Here is a 19,704-nt window from a genome sequence, read left to right on the forward strand (position 1 = left end):
CGTTCTCTACCCCATCTGACCTGGTCCAACACATGGGATGTACATGTACGTAGCTCGACACATTCCAACGGTGCCTGCCAACAAGTCACCTACCTCTTAGCATCCAGGGTTGCTCACCTCCATGGTTGCTCGCCGTCGGCACGAGGAGGGAAGGGGAGCGATACTGCATTACCGAGGACGCTGCTGCAGAATAGTGCTCTTGCCGCTTGCTTCTTCCTTCCTGCTGCTGCAAGCAGCCGAGTCCCTGCATCATGGCGCGCATCCAAATCATCAACTCGGCAGGTCTCGTTCCATGGCTCATAAAAGCCCGTGGAGCTGTTCCTGGAGAGGGCCCCAAGGGCCCGTTAGGCCCCCGTAATTAGATCGTCGGCCACCGTCGCAGGTTAGGAGATGTGGGCACAGATTTCCACAGATTTCTCGCAACTAGTCAGGGCCAAGGATGAAGTGCTAGCAAAACCAAGGCCGTTGTCGTGTTTGCGGGGTGAATGAGAACAGGCGTGGCTTTGCTAGGTTATCTAAGAGGCAAAGTCAGTCCAGCGCACACGGCGGTCAATCCAGATGATCGGGTTCTGTCACTGTCATCACTGTCAACAATGTGCACAAGCTTGACAAGCAATTAAGCTGGTCGTACTGACGACGGCAGGTGTATAGTGGTCATGGGTGCTGCCATTGTTGCCAGTATGGACCGACATGATCTCGTATTCATGTACGCCGCCTGGGAAGCTGGCGTGGCAGCCCCGTGTCAGTAGGTGGCTCCAACGTAACTTTTCTTTGCCATCGTGTAGGCGTCATTGTTGAACATTCGTCGCGGCTTTGGTGGCTTGCCATGACCAGACGTCGTGGGCAAAGACGACCACGCTCCAAGAGTGCTAAAAGGGTACCTTAAGCTCAGTTAGCAGGGTGGAGGTACTTGGGTACAGTGTGCTTGGGCAGGGTGCCTGGGTACAATCTTGGGTGCCAGCAAGGCCGGAAGGACGCCCAAGATACGAAACGTTGTACAGCGGCAACACGCGCTAAGTGGTGACTTCCCGGCACTGATCCGCCCCTGCAATCCGCCCTACCGCCCATGACGTGTGTGTGTGTGTGTGTGTGTGTGTGCGCGCCCGCCCTTGTTGTGTGGCCACCTCCCACCCGCCAGCACCATATTCCCTTTGCTGAGCTTGTGTCCGCCGTGACGCCTGTTTCGAGGGTCCAGCGCTTGGGGCATCATCTCCTCTTGCAACATTGGAAGGCAAGGGAGCCACCGTCATCCCTCCCAAACTTCAACGCCGCCCTCCCCTTGCTGCCACTCTTGGGTTCTTCATGCCCTACCGAGCCAACTTCGACTGTGCTGCTGCATCTGCACAACCTTGGAGCTTCTCCAGAACTCTATCAGCCTTTCGACAGCCGTCCATTTTGCACCGACCGATCGATCCCCGCAATCCTGCGCCGCGGCCCTGAGCCGCATCCAACATCGTCACGGAACCACACTGCATTATCCGGCACCGAATCGCCATCGCGTGCCCAGTGCCGCTGTCGACCTTTTTCGAGCTTCGAAGGTGTCCTGTCCCTTGCTCCGCTGTGCTCCCGCAGACGCATCATGTCCTCGGCATCGAGGAACTCCTACCTGCACCGCCGCAACGACAGCAATAGGGGGAACACTCTCAAGCGGGCTCCTTCGAGGTCGCAAACGCACGTCATCAGCCATGACGACGCCTACAGCTTCGCCCTCCGCATCGCCTACCTGAACTACCTCCTGCAACCCAAGACGAAGCGGAAGCAATGGGTTGCCGCGCCCAAGCCCATACACAAGGCGGGGCAACGTTCCCACACCGCCGTCGGCGACCTCATCAGTCAACTCAGCTCGCCTTCAGGCTCGTCCAAGATTACCATGCCCCACGGGTTTCGAAGCTCTCTCGAGAAGAGGCTCAGCCAGGTCGTCCAAGGCAGCTACCCAGTTCCCGGCTACAACGATGCAGCCGTCAAGAGGAGCTTCGCGCGAGCGTACACTGCTTTCACCGAGAAGGCCTTCCAAAAGCGAGCCGACGACGAAAGAAAGATCGATCCCTACATTCTCATGTTCTACTCCTCTGCCACCAAGGCCGCCAATGCGACCGCCGTGCAGGCCAACTCCTCGGAAGACCATGTCAAGATGCTGCCCGACCGCCATCTAGCCCTGTTTGTGCGCCTCGTATCGCACATGCTGCGGGACCAGGGCGTTGACCGTGACCGGCCAGAGCTGATGAAGAGACTCGATAGCCTGGAGAAGAAGCTGCTGACACATGACCAAAACCTTGCCGATGTCAATAATCAAAACGAAACAAAGATGATTGAGGTTATCGTGCCCCTGAGCTACGACGTGAAAGACATGCCTTTGGTTCTCTTGATTCAGCGGGTTTTCGGGCGTACCAAGACTGATGTGCAGTCAGACATTGATGCTCATCGACATGCGTGGACCGAAGAAGCGGCACTGAAGGACATCAAGGCGTACCAGCACCGACTCGCCTCGAATGCGCCAGGATCGTTGCGGAAACACGACTTCGACACTGACGAAGCCTATGAAGAGTGGAAGAAGGCCGAGGCGACTCACCTCTCGGAGATTTTGTTCAAGATTACGACTGCAAAGCCGGAACTGCTCAAAACTTCATCATCGAGCCTGGACAAGCCGCTTCCCGGAAGACCCATGTCGCTATACGGCGAGGATCAAGCGTACGGAGACCTCAGCCGGGCACTGTCGAACCCGGATTCGGCCACCTACGGATCTGACCCTTCTTCCATGATCAGCTTGAGCTCGCTTTCACTGGAAGATGCGCCTGGTGGAACGCAGACGGTGGAAGAGCCAGCTTACACCTTTATTCCTCCCAACCCGAGGTCCTTCTACAAAGCGTTCCTGCAGTATTGCATGACGTACGATCATCTGCATTCTGACCCTGCCCTGCCGTACGCGCCATTTTCGCCTCAGAGCATCGACCTCTTGATAGAGCTTTCCGTGTTCTGGCGACTTCCACAATTCACTAGGCTGATCGTTGTCATCGAAGTCGCGTCAAAGAGGTTTCTTGATGGTGAGATTGACATTGATCAACTCGCAGAAACACTAGAAATTGTCAAGGAGACGGCTTCAGATCACCGCAAAGCACCCGCATTGCAACATTATCCGGCTGGTCTTTCTCAAATCGACCGACAGCTCTGGACGGTGCAAGACTTTATCGTCTATCAACAGACTTTGCAGACCATCCACGACGCCCTGCTACGGGACCTGTTCAACCAGCTCAAGGAATGCTACGGGCAGAGCCCTCCCAACATTGCATCCATCATGAAGATCCTGGAGGACCACATCGAGGAGGACCCTGCCTTTGCTCCTAAGCAAGATCAACTCAGCGATTTCTCCAAGCAAGTGACGGAGGCTCTCCGCCAGTCAGCCCGGGACCTGTATCATGAGATTGTGCAGACCAAGCTTCCTGAAGATGCTGAATCGTGGCAGTTCTCCCATGTCATCGAAATGGGCAAGTTGGTCGTCCAGCGTGTGGCCAAGATGCAGAAGCGCTACCGAAGCATGTCCGAGATCAAGGGCGTGACACCGCTGCCTATCCTGGTCCAGACAATACTTCCGATATTCGAGCAGGACGCCGAGCACATTATCGGCAAGGCCATCCAGACTGCGCAAGCGGCTGGCTGCGAACTCGACATTGACGATGGGTTCGACCTCTACAGGGAGCTGATCAAGCTGCGTGAAAGCCACTACAAGTACCTCCCCGGTGTTGAATTTCACTTCGACATTGAAGGGCTTCTGCAGGAGTTCGTCTGGAGGTGGATCCGCGAAGCAGAGTCTAGAATGGAGGCTGGTGTCATCAATGCCATCAAGCTGGACGACTTCAGGGCGCTAGGAGACGACGGCGAGCGTCTGCCTTCCGACGCAGAGCGGCACAGCGCAAGTATAGCCGATTTGTTCCAGTTCTTCTCGGCACCAGTGACACAGATCGATCAGCTCGAATGGAGGAACGAAGAACATCACGCTCGCTTCATGACGGCGCTTGCGCACACCTTCGCCACCGGCATTGAGAAGTACTGCGAGGAGGTTGGACGGATATTCGCGGCCGACATGGAGCGACTCACACCGCAGGAGGAAGCCATGGCGTCGAGGACGACGCAGGAGAGGTTCATGCAGTACGCCAAGGAAGCATGGAACAACAAGGAGAAGCCGGAGCCCTACAACTTCAGTTCAAAGGTACGATCGCATGTCGTGTGCCTAGGGGAGCCGCACCTGCTAACATGAGTCCAGGCGTTTGTCATGCTCAACAATATCGAGTTTGCGAAGCAAAAACTCGACAAATTGGAGCACACGATGAACGTGGATCGATGCGCCGAAATCGTCCGAGCCATTGACGGGCCGAAGCAGCAGACTCGTCGGCCCAACAAATACAACTTTACCGTGAAGATTGTCGAGGCCGAGGATCTCAAGGCCTGCGATCCAAACGGCTTCAGCGACCCCTATGTGGTCCTGGTGGACGAGCGCCAGAAGCGCCTCCACAAGACCAGAGTCGTTCGAAAGAGCCTGAATCCTCGCTGGGACGAATCCAGGGACATCACCGTCACCGCGCCAATCACCATCATTGCCACGGTCTGGGACGATGACATGTTTGGGGATCACGACTTTGTGGGACGGACGTCTTTTAAGTTGGACCCCGTCCACTTCAGCGACTACATTCCCCGCGAGATCTGGCTCGACCTCGACACCCAGGGCAGGATACTGGTCAAGATTAGCATGGAAGGAGAGCGCGACGACATTGAGTTTCAGTTTGGCAAGGCGTTCCGGGACCTCAAGCGGACAGAACAGATCATGGTCCGCAAAATCACTGAAAAGGTAAGTTTGGTGTTGTCCGACTGGGTGAATCCCTACCCTGCTAACACCGCACGCAGCTTCGGGACCAGATCAACACAAGCCTCTCGCATGAGACCTTGCGGCGTCTGCTGGGCGGCGCAGGGCTCGGCGCGCAAGTCACAAGTCTGTGGAAGAAGAGGACATCCATCATGCCGACGGCGCCGTCCAAGGCGGTCATTGACGAGTCGCTTGATCCTCTGATGGATTACTTCCACGCCAACTTCACCATTATGAACCAGACGCTAACAAACGACACGATGCGCTCGGTCATGCTGCGGCTGTGGAAGGAAGTCCTCCTGGCAGTTGAGGCGCTCCTGGTGCCGCCGCTCTCGGACAAGCCCTCGGAGCAGCGGCCGCTCAGCCGCCTCGAGGTCGACATTGTCTACGGCTGGCTGCGCCAGCTCCTCGCCTTCTTCAACGCCAAGGACGAGGAGGGCAACGAGCTCGGCGTGCCGGAGAACGACCTGCGGTCGCCCAAGTGGCACGAGCTCGCGTCCCTCAACTTCTTCTACTTCGAGGACACGGTGACGCTCGTCCGCGAGTCGGAGCGCATGGCCGCGTCGAACGCGCAAAAGGTGCAAAAGGCGCTCGCGCAACAGGCGGGCGCGGCGCCGAACCGCCTCTCGGCGCCGCCCGTCATGGGCGCGCCGTCGGTCGCCGCCTTTGGCAGCATGGGCACCATCAAGCGCGGCAAGAGCATCATGATGAGCCGCAACCTCGGCACCATGCGCCGCGCCAAGGAGGAGAAGTGGAAGGAGGATCAGGCCGAGCCGAGCGACGACATGATCATGCGCATCCTCCGCATGCGGCCCGAGGCCGCCAACTACCTCAAGGAGCGGTCGCGCCAGAAGGAGCGCCAGTCGGCCCGCACCGCCGCCATGATGATTGTCAACAATAGCGTCTCGCAGGGCTGGGCCGCTGGCGGCGCCGGCGGCGCCCCGTACGCGAGGAATAACCTGCCTCGGCGGTGAGCACTGGCGAGCGAGCGAGCGTGCTAGGGCGCATCAGTGCAGTAATTTGAGCAGGGGACAGGGTGAAAATCGAGAGAAAGGAGACAGCGACAGAGAGAGGCAGCAGCGACGAGAGGGAGTGCAGAGCGCGTTACTCGGGCATTTACATCTGATACCCCCACCCCCTCCCCAACTTTATTCGAGTATGTTTTTCATCAAGTCGGAGGGTTTCTCTTTTTGTGTTCGGCTTCTGTTCCTTTCATGTTTCGGCCTCTTGGTAGACGCGGTTGGTAAACTTTGGGTGATCATGAGGACGCAAATGAGTGAACAAGGGAAATCAGCAAGATGAATATTAGCGAGAGTTTGATCACCAACTACATTGTCTTGTGTTTCCTTGAATTTGCTTTCGCCTCCCTTCCCGCGCATGATGATGAAGCGAAGTGTATAGGTTCCCACAGGGGGCCAGATCGACGGTGGCACTACGACACTGACTAGGCAGGATGTGTGTCAATGGCGGAGCCTTTCTGGACGATATGCGAAAAAAGGGACGACCGATAACATTAAGCTGGAAACTCAATTCCTTACTCGCGCTTGTGTCACTTTGAAACCGGCGATATAGGGCAGATCGTCTTAATAGAGTTCCCCGCAAGACAGCGCCCCACGGCAAGGGGAACCTCGGGGTCCGGGCTGCGTGACAACCGCATAGCACTCGGCGCGACATATCATGAGTCGGTTGGTGTTCGGCCGGTCGGCTGCCTCCCTCTCCCTCCGTGTCTTGTGGCATTGTCCCTCCGGACAGCAGGCCAGCCGGGTCACGCTGGTTCAGCACGCTGCGGCTGCATACAAGTAAGAGCAGGACCGAAATAGACAGGGACCGCAGTCAACGTCGCATCCATCACCCTGACACCCTCTTCCCCTTTCTCCCGAAGGTCGTTCCGTCGTCCATCCCGCGCCGCCCGCCCCCTCCGAGAGCATAGCGTCGCTCCACGTGGTAGCCGCGCCTCTGGCGCCGTGACATCGCTGCGAGGCCGGATGTGGATGGGAAACGGGCGGGTGGGCCGTTGTGTCGTGCTCTTTCAGGACTTGTGAAACGGGGTGGATTCCCTTGTTCGACAGTACGTACGCAGGCAGGTTGGTGGGGAAAGGTGGGGGGTGCCATTCCCAGTCAGTAAATGTCCTCGGCGTTTCGGGAATTACTGCTTCGCTTGTACCATGTATTCCAGGAGGAAGAAGAGGGGCACTTGCTTTTCCTTACTTTTCCCACGGTCAGGCGAGTGAGTTGATTGATGTGCAAAACGTTCGTCAGCTCGGTCAGCGGCTGGCGAGTCAGGGCCGCCGGTCACCATCCATTCTCTCTCGGATCCCCTCCGTGGAGACGGGAAGGTGGCCACACACCGCTGAAAAGGCAAACGAATGTCGTGGTCACGGGGGTGCCCCCCTAGTTCACATGTTGAAACCATGGAGCGGAGAGGGCTCGATGTGAACAACCCTTGACGGCAATTGCCAACGTATTCAGACCTCAAGTGCAAGGCAAGAAGAGCATTGAATACCTGCCTGCCTGCCTGCCTACCTGCCGCGAGGCCCGAGGAGATTTGCGAAATGTGACAACTTTTCGTCAGCGGGCGAGACGTGCCGGGTAGGCGGGCAAGCGGACAGTTCAGATACACGCTTATTGCGGTGGCGACGTCGCTGACGTGGGGCCCTGTGGTGGTTTTTTCCGTCGCTCTCGACTGGCAGGTTCCGAGACCCGTTGTCGTAAATCAGGGTCCTGGCCTGGATCCCGGAGCGTAGACATGGTATTGGATGAGTTGTCTGGGCTGTCGGCATGGTCAGACCTGTCAGGAGGCAGTCCCGGGTAGTGAGGTGCGAGATATCTGTAGCCAGGTGCTGCCCTCTTGGCACTAGGCGACGTTGAACTAGGCGACGTTGAGCAAAGTCCCTTGCTGCTCCCATTCAGAAGAGATTATTGGCACGGTCCTCGTGGGCAGGAAACCTTAACGCTGGACACGTTGCACTGACGGCCGGCACCGCCACGAGTCGTAGACGCATGGCATCCGGCAGCCACATCGTGCAGAATCAAGGAAGATGGGCATGTGAGCATCTCGATGCTACCTGCACGGCGGTGATGCTGTCTCGCATGGCGGCTCGATCCCCCTCCCCAATGTTGCTGCGGGTCGGCACAGCTCGCTCTGTCCGGCTCAGGGGGAGCTGTGTGCTATTTCGAGCGAAATCAAGGCCGGTCGTCAAGAGCGCGGTGGAAATACCCACACGTCTAGCTCAGACACGTCTAGCTCGGAATTTCAGACGGCGTTTGTTGACCCTTCAATAAGTTCCGCAAGGGGGTCGAAAAAGATTGAGATGGGCCGATGGTGGCAGCCCCAGCGCTAGCGGTTCGGCGGCTAAGGGGAGGTGGGCTGCATTAGCGACCCGTGGAGTTGCGGCTACAACGGCGGCGTCCAGCACTTGGGGAGACAACTATCGGTGCAGGCGTTATGGGATGCCGAATGAATGATAAATGGTGCACAACGGAGTCAGCGATGAGGAGACCATTCGGGTTTCGTCTTTTGCAGAGGGCCACGAATGCTGGTGGGGTGATGTTGTGTTGAGCAAGAGTTCCCATGGCCGCCCAACGACTGGTCAGGCCGTTCCGCTGTCGATTATACAAGCAGGCACGAAGATCGTAGCGGGAAGGAGCCCTGCACTCGGCACCTGCCATTGGGTTCGGTGGAACAACATCGCCTCCACGTGCATCCCAGGACACCGGAAGATGGCATAAGCCTTCTGTGGCGCAGCAATCCGGCTGGCGACAGGAATTCGGGTTTCTCCATTCACAACCTCTATCTGTCGACCAAAAGGGACCGAAAGTAACTCTGTTAAGGGGGGGGGGTTGCTGATCGACCTGTCGTGATTTGTCAATGGGGATCGGCCTTTTGAACCGAGGAGGGGTGGAAGACGGGCTGCTGTGGTGCGCCCAATCAAGCCGGTCAGTAAGGTAGTCAAAGGGACAGGCTGGTGGATTGCCTTGCTGGCGGCCAGGAACCCCTTGAGCCGTCAGCCATCTGTCGCATCGATGTACGCCCGCATCTTAGGGGCGGGGGCTGTTTGGGCATCGTTGTGATGGATGACTGAAGGTGAGGTCGATAGCGTCGAGGTAGTTAATTAGAGTGCTGGGTGGGATTACGAAGCGTGAGGCGCTCTGCTCGGGAATGGCAGGGGCGCATGCTACAGTGATTTGGCGGGGATGAAGGCACTGTCAGAGGACCACCTGCGGCATGCTACGAAGGGGGGACCTGACAAGTTACTCCTCACAGTGCCATCTCGCGCGGAATCTCGTCTTGCATCGCAGGACCACGCCACGCTGGCCGGGGTCTGGGTTGATGAGCAGGAGCACTAACCTCCTTCGAGATGTGGTCGAGGGCCCTGGCAATTGTCGAGTTACAGATTGGGCGACCCCAAGCACCTTACCTTACTGGTACATGTGGAGATGCTTGATCGCAGCCTTCCATCCGACGATCAAGGGATGCATGGATGGATGCGTGAAGCGGCAGGCGACCTGATTTGCGCTTGCTCAGCATAATGTAAGGTAGGTAAGGTAGGTAGGTAGGTGGGTAGCAAGAAGCTTTTCTTTGACAGGCAAGCAGGCGTAACCTCGACCGCCAGGCAAATGGCACATCTGGCCAGTAGGGCGAGGCTGGTCGAGGCAAGTCCTCGGGAAGGCCGCAGATCCATTCCCCTCCGGCAGGACCAAGACTCGTCACGGGAACGTCTGAGAGGCCGAGGAAGACAAAGCACAACGAGGCCTCCCCCATTCGCCATTGGACATGCACTCATGCATCCATCCATCCCCCTGATCCTGACACCCTCGCTCGTGGAAGCAGGAGGCCTGTGCTTCGCTTCGGGGGTTTGGTTTGGGCACTGGTAGGGTTCTCAGGGCTAAACGATCCGATCAGCAACAAGCAGGCCCTTTGTATTGGCCACCGTGACGATGCTTACCAAATACCTACCAAAATGTAGACGTGAAAAGTAAAAAAGGAAGAAGAGGAGAGAGAATGCCGGCCAGAGGAGAAGGAAAGCTTGGCAGTACATGGTACAATTTAGCAATGCTGGGTCCATCAAGGACAGCATACGAGGAGATTGAACGAGGACAGGGGCTCTCCGCCCGAGTCGCTGCTGTGGACAAGAACTACAGCGGGCGAAGTTGAGCAAGAAAAATAAAAGAAAGAGGCCAGAGGCTCGCCCACCAGCAACGAAACGGTTGACACTAGGCCTAACCGAGTCATCCAGGCCCCTCTCAGACTTGGCGCCGCGGATGCCAAGGCCTGTCCACTCCACATCCGCGCCGGTCGCCAATGGACGCCCCCCTCCATCTCTCTTGTCTCCTCGATTCCCCCTCCTACCGTCTGTCCCGCCTCATCCCATCACCCATCACCAATCCCTTGCCCTTGCCTTTGCCTTTGCCTGCTATTCACCCACCACCCGCTATCCTCTCATCCAGAGGTACCTACCCATCCTTCCCAAGCCTCCAAGCCTTCCACAACCCCATGCTTCCCCCCTGTCGTTCGTTGGCTGTCAAGGCTACCGTATCCGCCTCATCCATCGCCCAACAACACTTCCTCCCGCCCACCACCCAGCCAGCGCTCAGCACCTAGGTCATCCCTAGTAAACGCCTCCCCTCCCCCCCAGTATGTACCTTTATTACCTTGAAAGCTAAGGCACCTTACCCTGTACACACGCTACTCTGCGCCCTGACACGCTCTGTCTTGTCCCTCCTCGTGTCCATCTTTACCCTCCTTTTTTTCCGGCATCCTCCTCCACTTTATTCCTGACCTACCCATCTTGTCGACCTTACCTAAAGGATCTCGCCCGCCTGCGGCACATCACACCCCCTACAACTCCCCTCCCCAACCATCGACCGACCACCTCAACTACCTATTCGCAGTGTCGCCTTTTTTTTTTCTTTTCGCTAGCACTGACACGGTTCACTGAGACTTCGTGGTACTTTGCTCTGGGGACCGGCGACAAGACGCTCGTGTCTGCCAACATCGAATCGCGTTCCTCGCACGCTCCGTCGTTGCGATCGACCTGCTCACGAAGCTACTATGCTGTGGTTCTCCCTCAACTTTTGATCGACACGACGCTGGCTTCTGAAGAACACACTCACACAATCGCGCTTCTCTCCAGGGGAGAGCAGGTGCCCTACCGAACGACATCACTCGACCTTTCGAGACGGTTCACACAAGATCGACCTTTCGCCGCCATAGCCTAACCACGACCCTTCTACCTCGCAGCCCCAATCCCGACAATGGTCGACGATTCAGCCTTGGCCGCTGCGGCGGCCATCGTGCAGTCTTTTGCCGCCGACGGAAGCACCCCCATGTCTCTTCCCTTCCGGAAGGACACGACGAGAATCGAGCTTCCCGGCCGCGACACACCTGCCAAGCGCAGCCTCGAGCTCGAACTCGCCAAACTCGCCCAGAGAATCGATAAGCTTGAGAATCGCGCCCACTCGGCCCCTACAGCCTTTCCAGAGACCCCCAACGAGGTCAACGACTCTCTCTTCGGAGATGACCCGACTGGCACGTTCCCCTCCCTCGGCGGCCGAGTTCTGTCGCGACCCCAGTTGCAACGAGAAGGTACACAGGCTGATTCTGGGAGTGCAGGCAGCCCGCTGACTGACGAAGCTCTCGAGAGCCTCCAAGAGAAGGTTCTCGACCAGGAGAAGGGTATTTCTAGCGCCAGGGAAGAGATCACCAGCGTCAGCGCCCAGCTGCTCGAACAGAAGGAACTGCAAGAGCAGGCGTTCTCTAGGATCGAGCAGGACCGCGTCGCTAGGCTCGAGCGCGAACTATGGAAACACCAAAAGGCCAACGAGGCCTTCCAGAAGGCTCTCCGAGAAATCGGCGAGATTGTCACTGCCGTCGCTCGTGGTGACCTCTCCAAGAAGGTCCGCATGAACTCTGTCGAGATGGACCCCGAAATTACGACCTTCAAGAGGACGATCAACACCATGATGGACCCCGCTTCAAGTCTTCTCCCAGCCAAGTATCTCGAGTCGCCCGTGAAGTCGGGCACCCGAAAGTCTTACTCGGGTGGCCAGGGCCCGCATCGAGGGTGTCGACGGCACCTGGAAAGGAGCTTACAGAAAATGGTGCGCTCGGCCAGACTCACTCTCGCGGAAGAACTACCTTTGCTAACGATGCCGCAGTCAACGTTATGGCCCAGAACCTTACCGACCAAGGTAAATACCCCTCTCGCTCTTTCTTCTCACTTCTGCTGTAGACCCTCTTGGCTGACCTGCTTCTTCAGTGCGCGAAATCGCGTCTGTCACTACAGCCGTCGCCTATGGTGACCTAACAAAGAAGATTGAACGGCCCGCGCGTGGAGAAATCTTGCAGTTGCAACAAACCATCAACACCATGGTGGACCAGCTGCGAACCTTTGCCTCAGAGGTCACGCGTGTCGCTCGCGATGTCGGAACGGAAGGTATGCTGGGTGGTCAGGCTGACGTTGAAGGCGTCAAGGGCATGTGGAATGAACTCACCGTCAACGTCAACGCCATGGCGAATAATCTTACGACGCAAGTGCGAGACATCATTGAAGTCACGACTGCTGTAGCCAAGGGTGATCTTACGCAAAAGGTTCAGGCCGACTGCAGGGGCGAAATCTTTGAGCTCAAGTCCACAATCAACTCCATGGTCGACCAACTGCAGCAGTTTGCTCGCGAGGTCACCAAGATCGCGAGAGAGGTCGGAACTGAAGGAAGACTGGGTGGGCAGGCTACTGTGCACGATGTTGAGGGCACCTGGAAGGATCTCACCGAGAACGTCAACGGCATGGCCATGAACCTGACGACTCAGGTGCGAGAGATCGCCCGAATCACGACAGCCGTCGCCAAGGGCGATCTTACCAAGAAGATCGGCGTGCCCGCTCAGGGTGAGATCCTTGATCTCAAGAACACAATCAACACCATGGTGGACCGCCTCGGCACCTTTGCCTTCGAGGTCAGCAAGGTCGCTCGTGAGGTCGGCACAGACGGCACGCTCGGTGGACAGGCGCAAGTCAACAATGTCGAGGGTAAATGGAAGGACCTTACAGAGAACGTCAACACGATGGCGTCCAACCTGACATTACAGGTTTGTCGAATGCACCCAAATATTGAACCTCGCCCACCTGCTAACTGATGCAAAGGTCCGAGGTATTTCTACCGTCACACAAGCCATTGCGAATGGCAGGATGAGTCAGAAAATTGAAGTTGAGGCTTCGGGAGAGTTCCTGGTCCTCAAAGAGACGATCAACAACATGGTTGATCGTCTTTCCAATTTCTGCAACGAAGTTCAACGAGTCGCTCGAGATGTCGGTGTCGACGGCAAGATGGGAGCCCAAGCCGACGTTGCTGGACTCAACGGTCGCTGGAAGGAGATCACTTCGGACGTCAACACCATGGCTAGCAACTTGGTAGGCACCTCCACCGTCCTGCAGATCTTCCCTACCATGGCTGAACTAACATGCGCAGACCACACAAGTGCGAGCCTTCTCCGACATCACGAACCTTGCTACCGACGGTGATTTCACAAAACTAGTCGAAGTTGAGGCGTCCGGTGAAATGGACGAGCTCAAGCGCAAGATCAACCAGATGGTGTCCAATCTGCGAGACAGTATTCAAAGAAACACCCAGGCAAGGGAAGCTGCAGAGCTCGCCAACAAGACAAAGTCGGAGTTCCTCGCCAACATGTCGCACGAGATTCGAACGCCCATGAACGGCATCATCGGCATGACCCAGCTGACCTTGGACACTGACCTGACGCAATACCAGCGTGAGATGCTGAATATCGTCAACAGTTTGGCTAATAGTTTGTTGACTATTATCGACGACATTTTGGATCTGTCCAAGATCGAGGCGAGGAGGATGGTCATTGAAGAGATTCCCTACACACTCCGCGGCACCGTCTTCAATGCCCTGAAGACCCTAGCCGTGAAGGCCAACGAAAAGTACTTGGACCTCACGTACAAGGTCGACAGCTCCGTTCCGGATTATGTTATTGGCGATTCTTTCCGTCTGCGACAGATCATTCTCAACCTGGTCGGGAACGCGATCAAATTTACCGAGCATGGTGAAGTCAGCCTTACGATCAAGAAGGCCGATGAGCTCAAGTTCCCCTGCGGCCCCAACCAGTACGCAATCGAGTTTGTTGTGACGGACACCGGTATTGGTATTGCCGCCGACAAGTTAGATCTCATCTTCGACACCTTCCAGCAAGCCGACGGATCGATGACCCGCAAGTTCGGTGGCACCGGACTTGGCCTGTCCATCTCCAAGCGGCTGGTTAAGCTCATGGGCGGTGATCTGTGGGTGAAGAGCAACCACGGCAAGGGCAGCGCATTCCACTTTACCTGCAAGGTCCGCCTGTGCGACGTTGGTTTCGAGTCGATCGAGAAGCAGATCAAGCCGTACAAGGGCCACCAAGTCCTTTTCGTGGATAAGACGCAGACGGCTTACGGTATGGAAATTCGCGACATGCTTGGCGCCATTGGTCTCATTCCCGTTGTTGTCGATTCCGAGAAGAGCCCCTCCCTGGACAGGGTCCGCGGTATGGCCGCCGCGTCCATGCCTTACGATGTCATCATTGTCGACTCCATCGACACTGCGAGGAGACTTCGCTCGGTGGACGACTTCAAATATCTCCCCATCGTTCTCTTGGCCCCCATCGTCAATGTCAGGATGAAGGCGTGCTTGGACCTTGGCATTACATCCTACATGACCACGCCTTGCAAAGCTGTCGACCTTGGCAACGGAATGATCCCGGCTCTTGAGAACCGTGCGACGCCTTCGTTGGCAGACAACACCAAGTCGTTTGAGATTTTGCTGGCGGAAGACAACCGAGTCAACCAGCGTCTGGCCGTCAAGATTCTCGAGAAGTACCACCACGTTGTCACGGTCGTTGGTAACGGTCACGAGGCTGTCGAAGCCATCAAGCGAAAGAGGTTCGACGTCATCCTCATGGACGTGCAGATGCCCATCATGGGAGGTTTCGAGGCCACTGGCAAGATCAGAGACTACGAACGCGAGGCCGGCTCTCACCGAACGCCCATTATTGCCCTCACGGCACACGCCATGATGGGTGATCGTGAGAAGTGCATCCAGGCTCAGATGGACGAGTACCTGTCGAAGCCGCTTCAACAGAACCACCTTATCCAGACGATTCTCAAGTGCGCAACCCTCGGTGGGCAGCTCCTCGAGAAGAACCGCGAGCGAGACCAGCCGCACAAGAAGGAGGACGCCGATAAGAAGACGGATGATTCTAGCTCAAGCCTCCGGCCTTCGCTGGAGACCCGTGCTTTCACGTCTAGGGACCCGCTGGTAGGACAGGGTCTCGACAGCCCGGCCTTGGTGACTGCGGACCAGGAGGATCCCATCTCGAGAGTAAGTTTTGGCTACCGACCTCGCACGTGTGACTGCTGTGCTAATCGTTTCTCAGTTTCACTCGATGAGGTCTCACAGCACCTAGGATGAGGCGTCGCGAAGAGAAAAGCGCAAGTGGCCTTACGAACACGTCAGCTCCCCTGACGAAGAAAAGGCGCCCAGCAAACAACCACGGCTTTGATCCTGGTACGGTCTGTTTGGCATGACAATATCTTTATACCAACCAGACCAGGGCCTTGGCACTTCAAGCTACTCTTCGCGGCACCACGAACACCAACATGAAAGCCTTGCGCGCTCGATGTCTTCCACCGTGTGGTGAACGTCGAAAAGCCGGCCATGTTGAAAACGAATCAAACTGGTCTTCTCTTGAAACCATGCTTTTGTCCAAAAGCAACCTACAAACCCTTCACCTCTCCTCCCATCCCAGATTTGCCCACAAGAGCGCGACATGGCAGCCCTCCGGCCGCCATGGCCGACTTGTCGAATGAAGCATTAGCGCTTGCTTGGTCCCTTTGCCCTTCCCAGTTTCCGCATACCAGGATGTTTTGCGTACGAGACGGAATATGGTCCGGAACATACAAACGAGTACAGTCCGGCTGGGCTGACTGCGAGTCACGGTCGTCCGCACGGGTACGGCTCTATTCGTACATGAAGCATCACGTACCGCCCGCGAGCAAGACGAAACAACACGCATCCGCATCGCGTTGATTTTGTCTGTGGTTCTCGTTGTATCTCTTATTTTTCCTTGTAATTATTCTTCCGTCCAAGGAACAACCCTCTGTCTCTGTGTATGCTGGCTGCTTGCGGCGGTCGTGCTGTGGGACCCAGACGCGGTTCTCTTGGGGTTTCTGTTTCTCTCGTTCCGGTCACTGCTCGGGTTTCATTGCTATGGTGGGATGTTTTGCTTTCCTCTTTTCTACTGACGGTGAACGAGTATTTGACCCCGCCTTTTCCTTTGAGGGAATCGAGGCAGGTGGCATGCAAAGGATGAAAGGGAGACGACGTGGGGAAAGGGAGGGTTTGGCTACCTATGAACTCTCTTTCGCCCAAGTTATGGACCTTGCGTTGGTGGGACGGAATTAGGTTCTCATGGTTGGCGTCTTGAGGGACTTGTCTTTTGTTCTTCTTCTTCTCTAACAACAAACCATATATCCCAGCCACGTACGAGGCTGTTTCTACCGTCTTGATCTTGTCGTGTGAGATGCACGTGCTGCTGTTCAAACTGCTTGTGATGCTCGCGGGTGGGACTCGGTGATCTGGTGGCATGGTCTGCCGGGTTGTGGACCACACTTTCTCGGGCGACATCAGAAGACGAAAGTATTCCTGACCACGGTGCTTTTCGCAATGTTGTACTATCCTGACCAAACTTGGATAGACTAGGAGATGACGAAAAGGACGATCGAACCGGACCAGACCGCGCAAAGCGCTTCCTCGTCGTTCAGGTAATTATCGAGCCAACCGCAACGACGCGCCACTATGCTGTCCCCATCGTCAAAGTCCTATCAGCGCGGCGGCGGCGGCACGAAACATGCATTCCCACCCCAACACTCGTCTTCTTGTTGTCAAAGCCGCAGCGTGCAGCTATTCCAGTCCGAGGCAAACGCCTCTTTCAATTCCATCTTCTTCGGCAGAAGCTCCAGCATACCGCGAGAGACTGCGTAGTCACCCCAACGGCCGCATCTTCGCAGTCGAAACACCGCCAGCCGCCGCCGTGGCCTTTGATCTTGCCTCTATGCAACCCACAGGGCATCAGCACCCAAACTGAACATGCCAACATGACACTCCGTCGTCCACGTATGGCCCCTCCACTCTGTTTGGCGGCACATTCCAGCCTGGGTATCGAGGGGTTTGTACCCCCCGATCCCCAGTTTGTCTAGGAACCCTCAAGATCGAGATAGACAACCCCAAACAAAACCTCAATTCGCCAGAGACATATACGTTGGCAGATGTTCTCTCTTGCTTCATGTTCTTGTTTTTTATTTCTTTCTTTTTTCCTCTTGCCACTTGCTGCGAGCTGCGCATACTCGACCTCGGCGATGCGACGACCGCTCCTTCTCCCCACCCACCCCACTCCTCCCTCCCTTGCAACAGCCACAGCATCAAAACTGACACACAGACAAGTCTAGAGCCAGCCTCAAGCGTCGTTAGCTCAGTGTTGCGGGGTCGTCGAGGACCCTGAATCTTGTCCTCCTTCATCCGGGGCTATGAGGCAGGGTCGTAGACAAGACAAGGGCGGAAACGCATGCCCGCAGCGCCACACACAGGTGTGGTGTCCAAAAGAAACGATGCGTCAGGTTCTAGAATTCACATCCTGTCTACCATGGCAATCTCGAATGTCCATCGCTTCGCGCCCTCGCTCATACGACACGAAGACAACATGGAGCGGCAAGGACCGGAACCGGGACCAAAAAGAAACAGAGCCCGGCAAGACCATCTTGGCCCGTCTATCACATCAAGCTGGAAAGACGTCAAGACGGCGATAGGGCACCGATGTGCATGGTCTGGCGTTCAGGTGATCAGGGACTCAACTCCTCCCCCACCGATCGTCGTTTACATAAGAGTGCTAGGGCTGTGTGTAAAAAAAGGGGACTACTCAACAAGCCACGGGCCCGAACATGAGAGGCTACTGAGCAAGCTGCATATTCGGACCCATAAGGCAGCTACAGCCTCCTTCCCCGCCACCATCTCGATATCCCATATCGTGACAAGGGAAGAGAGAGAGATGGCTCCCTGTTTTCCCCTGCGGCACCCCTGGCTCTCGCGACCCGGGCCGTTGGTGGCCGACGATCCTGCCTCTTCTCGACTCCAGATCCCCACAGCTGAAGGGATGCATTCGGGCCTCAACAGCGATGCTTGTCTTGTTCCATACTGTCCCTCCGTGCTGCACGATAATCATCATGGGGACATCTAGCCCAGAACTCACTTCTCAGCGGGACCCTTGCCGCCCGAGGAGGCATTCCGCAGCTCGTCAGTCTCGAAACCGGCCAGCAGCTCGTCGAGCCTGCTTTCCAGCTTTGCAAGGTTGGCTTCGAGGGCCGTGGCGGCCTGTTCACCCCTACAAGAAAAAGCAAAGAAGGAACTAGTCAGTCGCAGGGTCTTTGAATGAGTTGAGTGACACACGTGAGGGTAAGTCGGGGTTGAAGGCATCAGAAGCCAGACTACAAGTCCGGGCGGGAAGACCCTGATTTCCTTGGCGGCGCGCGCAAGTGGTACACTCCAAAGATAGCCGCTTGGCTATCGAGGGCGAGACCGTGGGGTCCGGGCACGATGCTCGGCCCGCCTCTACACTCGTGCAGGACGCGACATTGCTCTCATATATAAGCACATAAGGCGCCGAAAGCCAAGGGTGCGCTCCTGCCCCCATGGCCAGCGCGTAGGGCGGTGCGCAGGGAGGGGAATGGCGGCTTTCGTCTGATATTGAAGAGGAACATGCTCTGGACCAGATATGCGATTCATGGTCTAGAACATCGGGGACCTCGCGCATTGGTGGCACGCGCCACATCACATATGCGGTCCGCCTCACACAAGTGGCCTCCGCCTTACACCGCCGCTAGTGTGCTGTGAAGCTATCGGCGGGAGGGGAGCGACCACAAGATAGCTGCGAATGCCAGAGGGTTCGGATCTTCTGGGCGACCGAAAGACGAGATCCCTGGGAAGCTGAGGGACAGACAGCACGCACCGCCGAATGTCCTTGGCGCAGCGGTTCAGGACGTACAGGACCCAGTGCTAATGCCGATGCTGAATCAAGTAGCAGCGAGGCTATGCGCCATGTCGACGAGCTCTTGTTGCGACTGAGTCGAATCTGCTGACCCAGACTGAAGCAGTCATAGGGCGAAATTGACAAAACCCATGGCGAGGCAGGGGTTTGTGACCATCGCTTGGCAGGCTTGTTCTGACAACGATCGACAGGGTCGGATGGAGAAAGCCAAGGACTTGGAACGGGAAGGAACAGGAAGATCACCAAAGGGGTTCTTCCAGCGCCCTCACTCCAAGCAAAGGGGCTTACATGTCCATGGTGGCCCGAGGTCGCATCCAACCCGAGGGGCCGTGTGAACGTCTAGACCAGCGACATGGGAGAAGACAGAATGGCCATCTCGTAGGCCCCATGAAGCGGAAAAGGCGAATTGTAATTTGGCATGGGCAAACGCCATTTCGGGAGCATCCAGACCCGTGGCAAACTGCAGTTTCCCATGTCTGAAATGCAGCTGACCTAGGCCCCGCCGGATGCGAAAAAAAAAAAAGGTTTAGGATGGGACAGGCGATGGGCGTTCTAGGCATTGTCGTGAAAACCGATATTCCAAGCATCGACGAAAGAATACGAAGCCGCGATGGATTGAAGGGGGGTGTGGTCTGTGGTGGCAAACAGGGGGGGGGGGCGTGGTGCAGCCGCTTGGGTCGGTGCCTGCAGCGCCCCCTATTCGGGCTGTTTGTGTTTGTGAAGCTTGGTGTTCAGTCCAGCAGCGGCAGACCACCTA

The 19,704-nt window shown here is 56.6% G+C and overlaps 3 protein-coding genes across 3 annotated transcripts in view; 2 read left to right on the forward strand and 1 right to left on the reverse strand.

Annotated features, from left to right (window-relative positions):
* Positions 1-1,579: 1,579 nt before the first annotated feature.
* Positions 1,580-5,829, forward strand: VDAG_04137 (C2 domain-containing protein; the record flags this gene model as incomplete). The annotated part of the gene is made up of 3 exons (XM_009650584.1): positions 1,580-4,204; positions 4,259-4,840; positions 4,897-5,829. 3 exons carry the CDS (start codon positions 1,580-1,582, stop codon positions 5,827-5,829), a joined length of 4,140 nt encoding a protein of 1,379 aa, XP_009648879.1.
* A 5,281-nt stretch (positions 5,830-11,110) lies between these two features.
* On the forward strand, positions 11,111-16,409 carry VDAG_04138 (signal transduction histidine-protein kinase barA; the record flags this gene model as incomplete). Its single annotated transcript, XM_009650585.1, has 6 exons — positions 11,111-11,441; positions 11,490-11,897; positions 12,014-12,046; positions 12,322-12,941; positions 13,322-15,229; positions 15,285-16,409. 6 exons carry the CDS (start codon positions 11,111-11,113, stop codon positions 15,312-15,314), a joined length of 3,330 nt encoding a protein of 1,109 aa, XP_009648880.1. The 3' UTR covers positions 15,315-16,409.
* Positions 16,410-18,148: 1,739 nt separating this feature from the next.
* The window catches only part of VDAG_04139 (uncharacterized protein), a gene marked incomplete at both ends in the record, with an annotated part of 2,392 nt that continues 836 nt past the window's right edge, over positions 18,149-19,704 (reverse strand). The window contains 3 exons of the mRNA XM_009650586.1: positions 18,149-18,284; positions 18,445-18,779; positions 18,945-19,161. Coding sequence (XP_009648881.1) covers positions 18,149-18,284; positions 18,445-18,779; positions 18,945-19,161 — 688 coding nt within the window. The remainder of the gene's footprint in view (positions 18,285-18,444; positions 18,780-18,944; positions 19,162-19,704) is intronic.

The sequence above is a fragment of the Verticillium dahliae genome, genomic scaffold (genome assembly GCF_000150675.1).
Source record: "Verticillium dahliae VdLs.17 supercont1.7 genomic scaffold, whole genome shotgun sequence".
NCBI classification, from domain to species: domain Eukaryota; kingdom Fungi; phylum Ascomycota; class Sordariomycetes; order Glomerellales; family Plectosphaerellaceae; genus Verticillium; species Verticillium dahliae.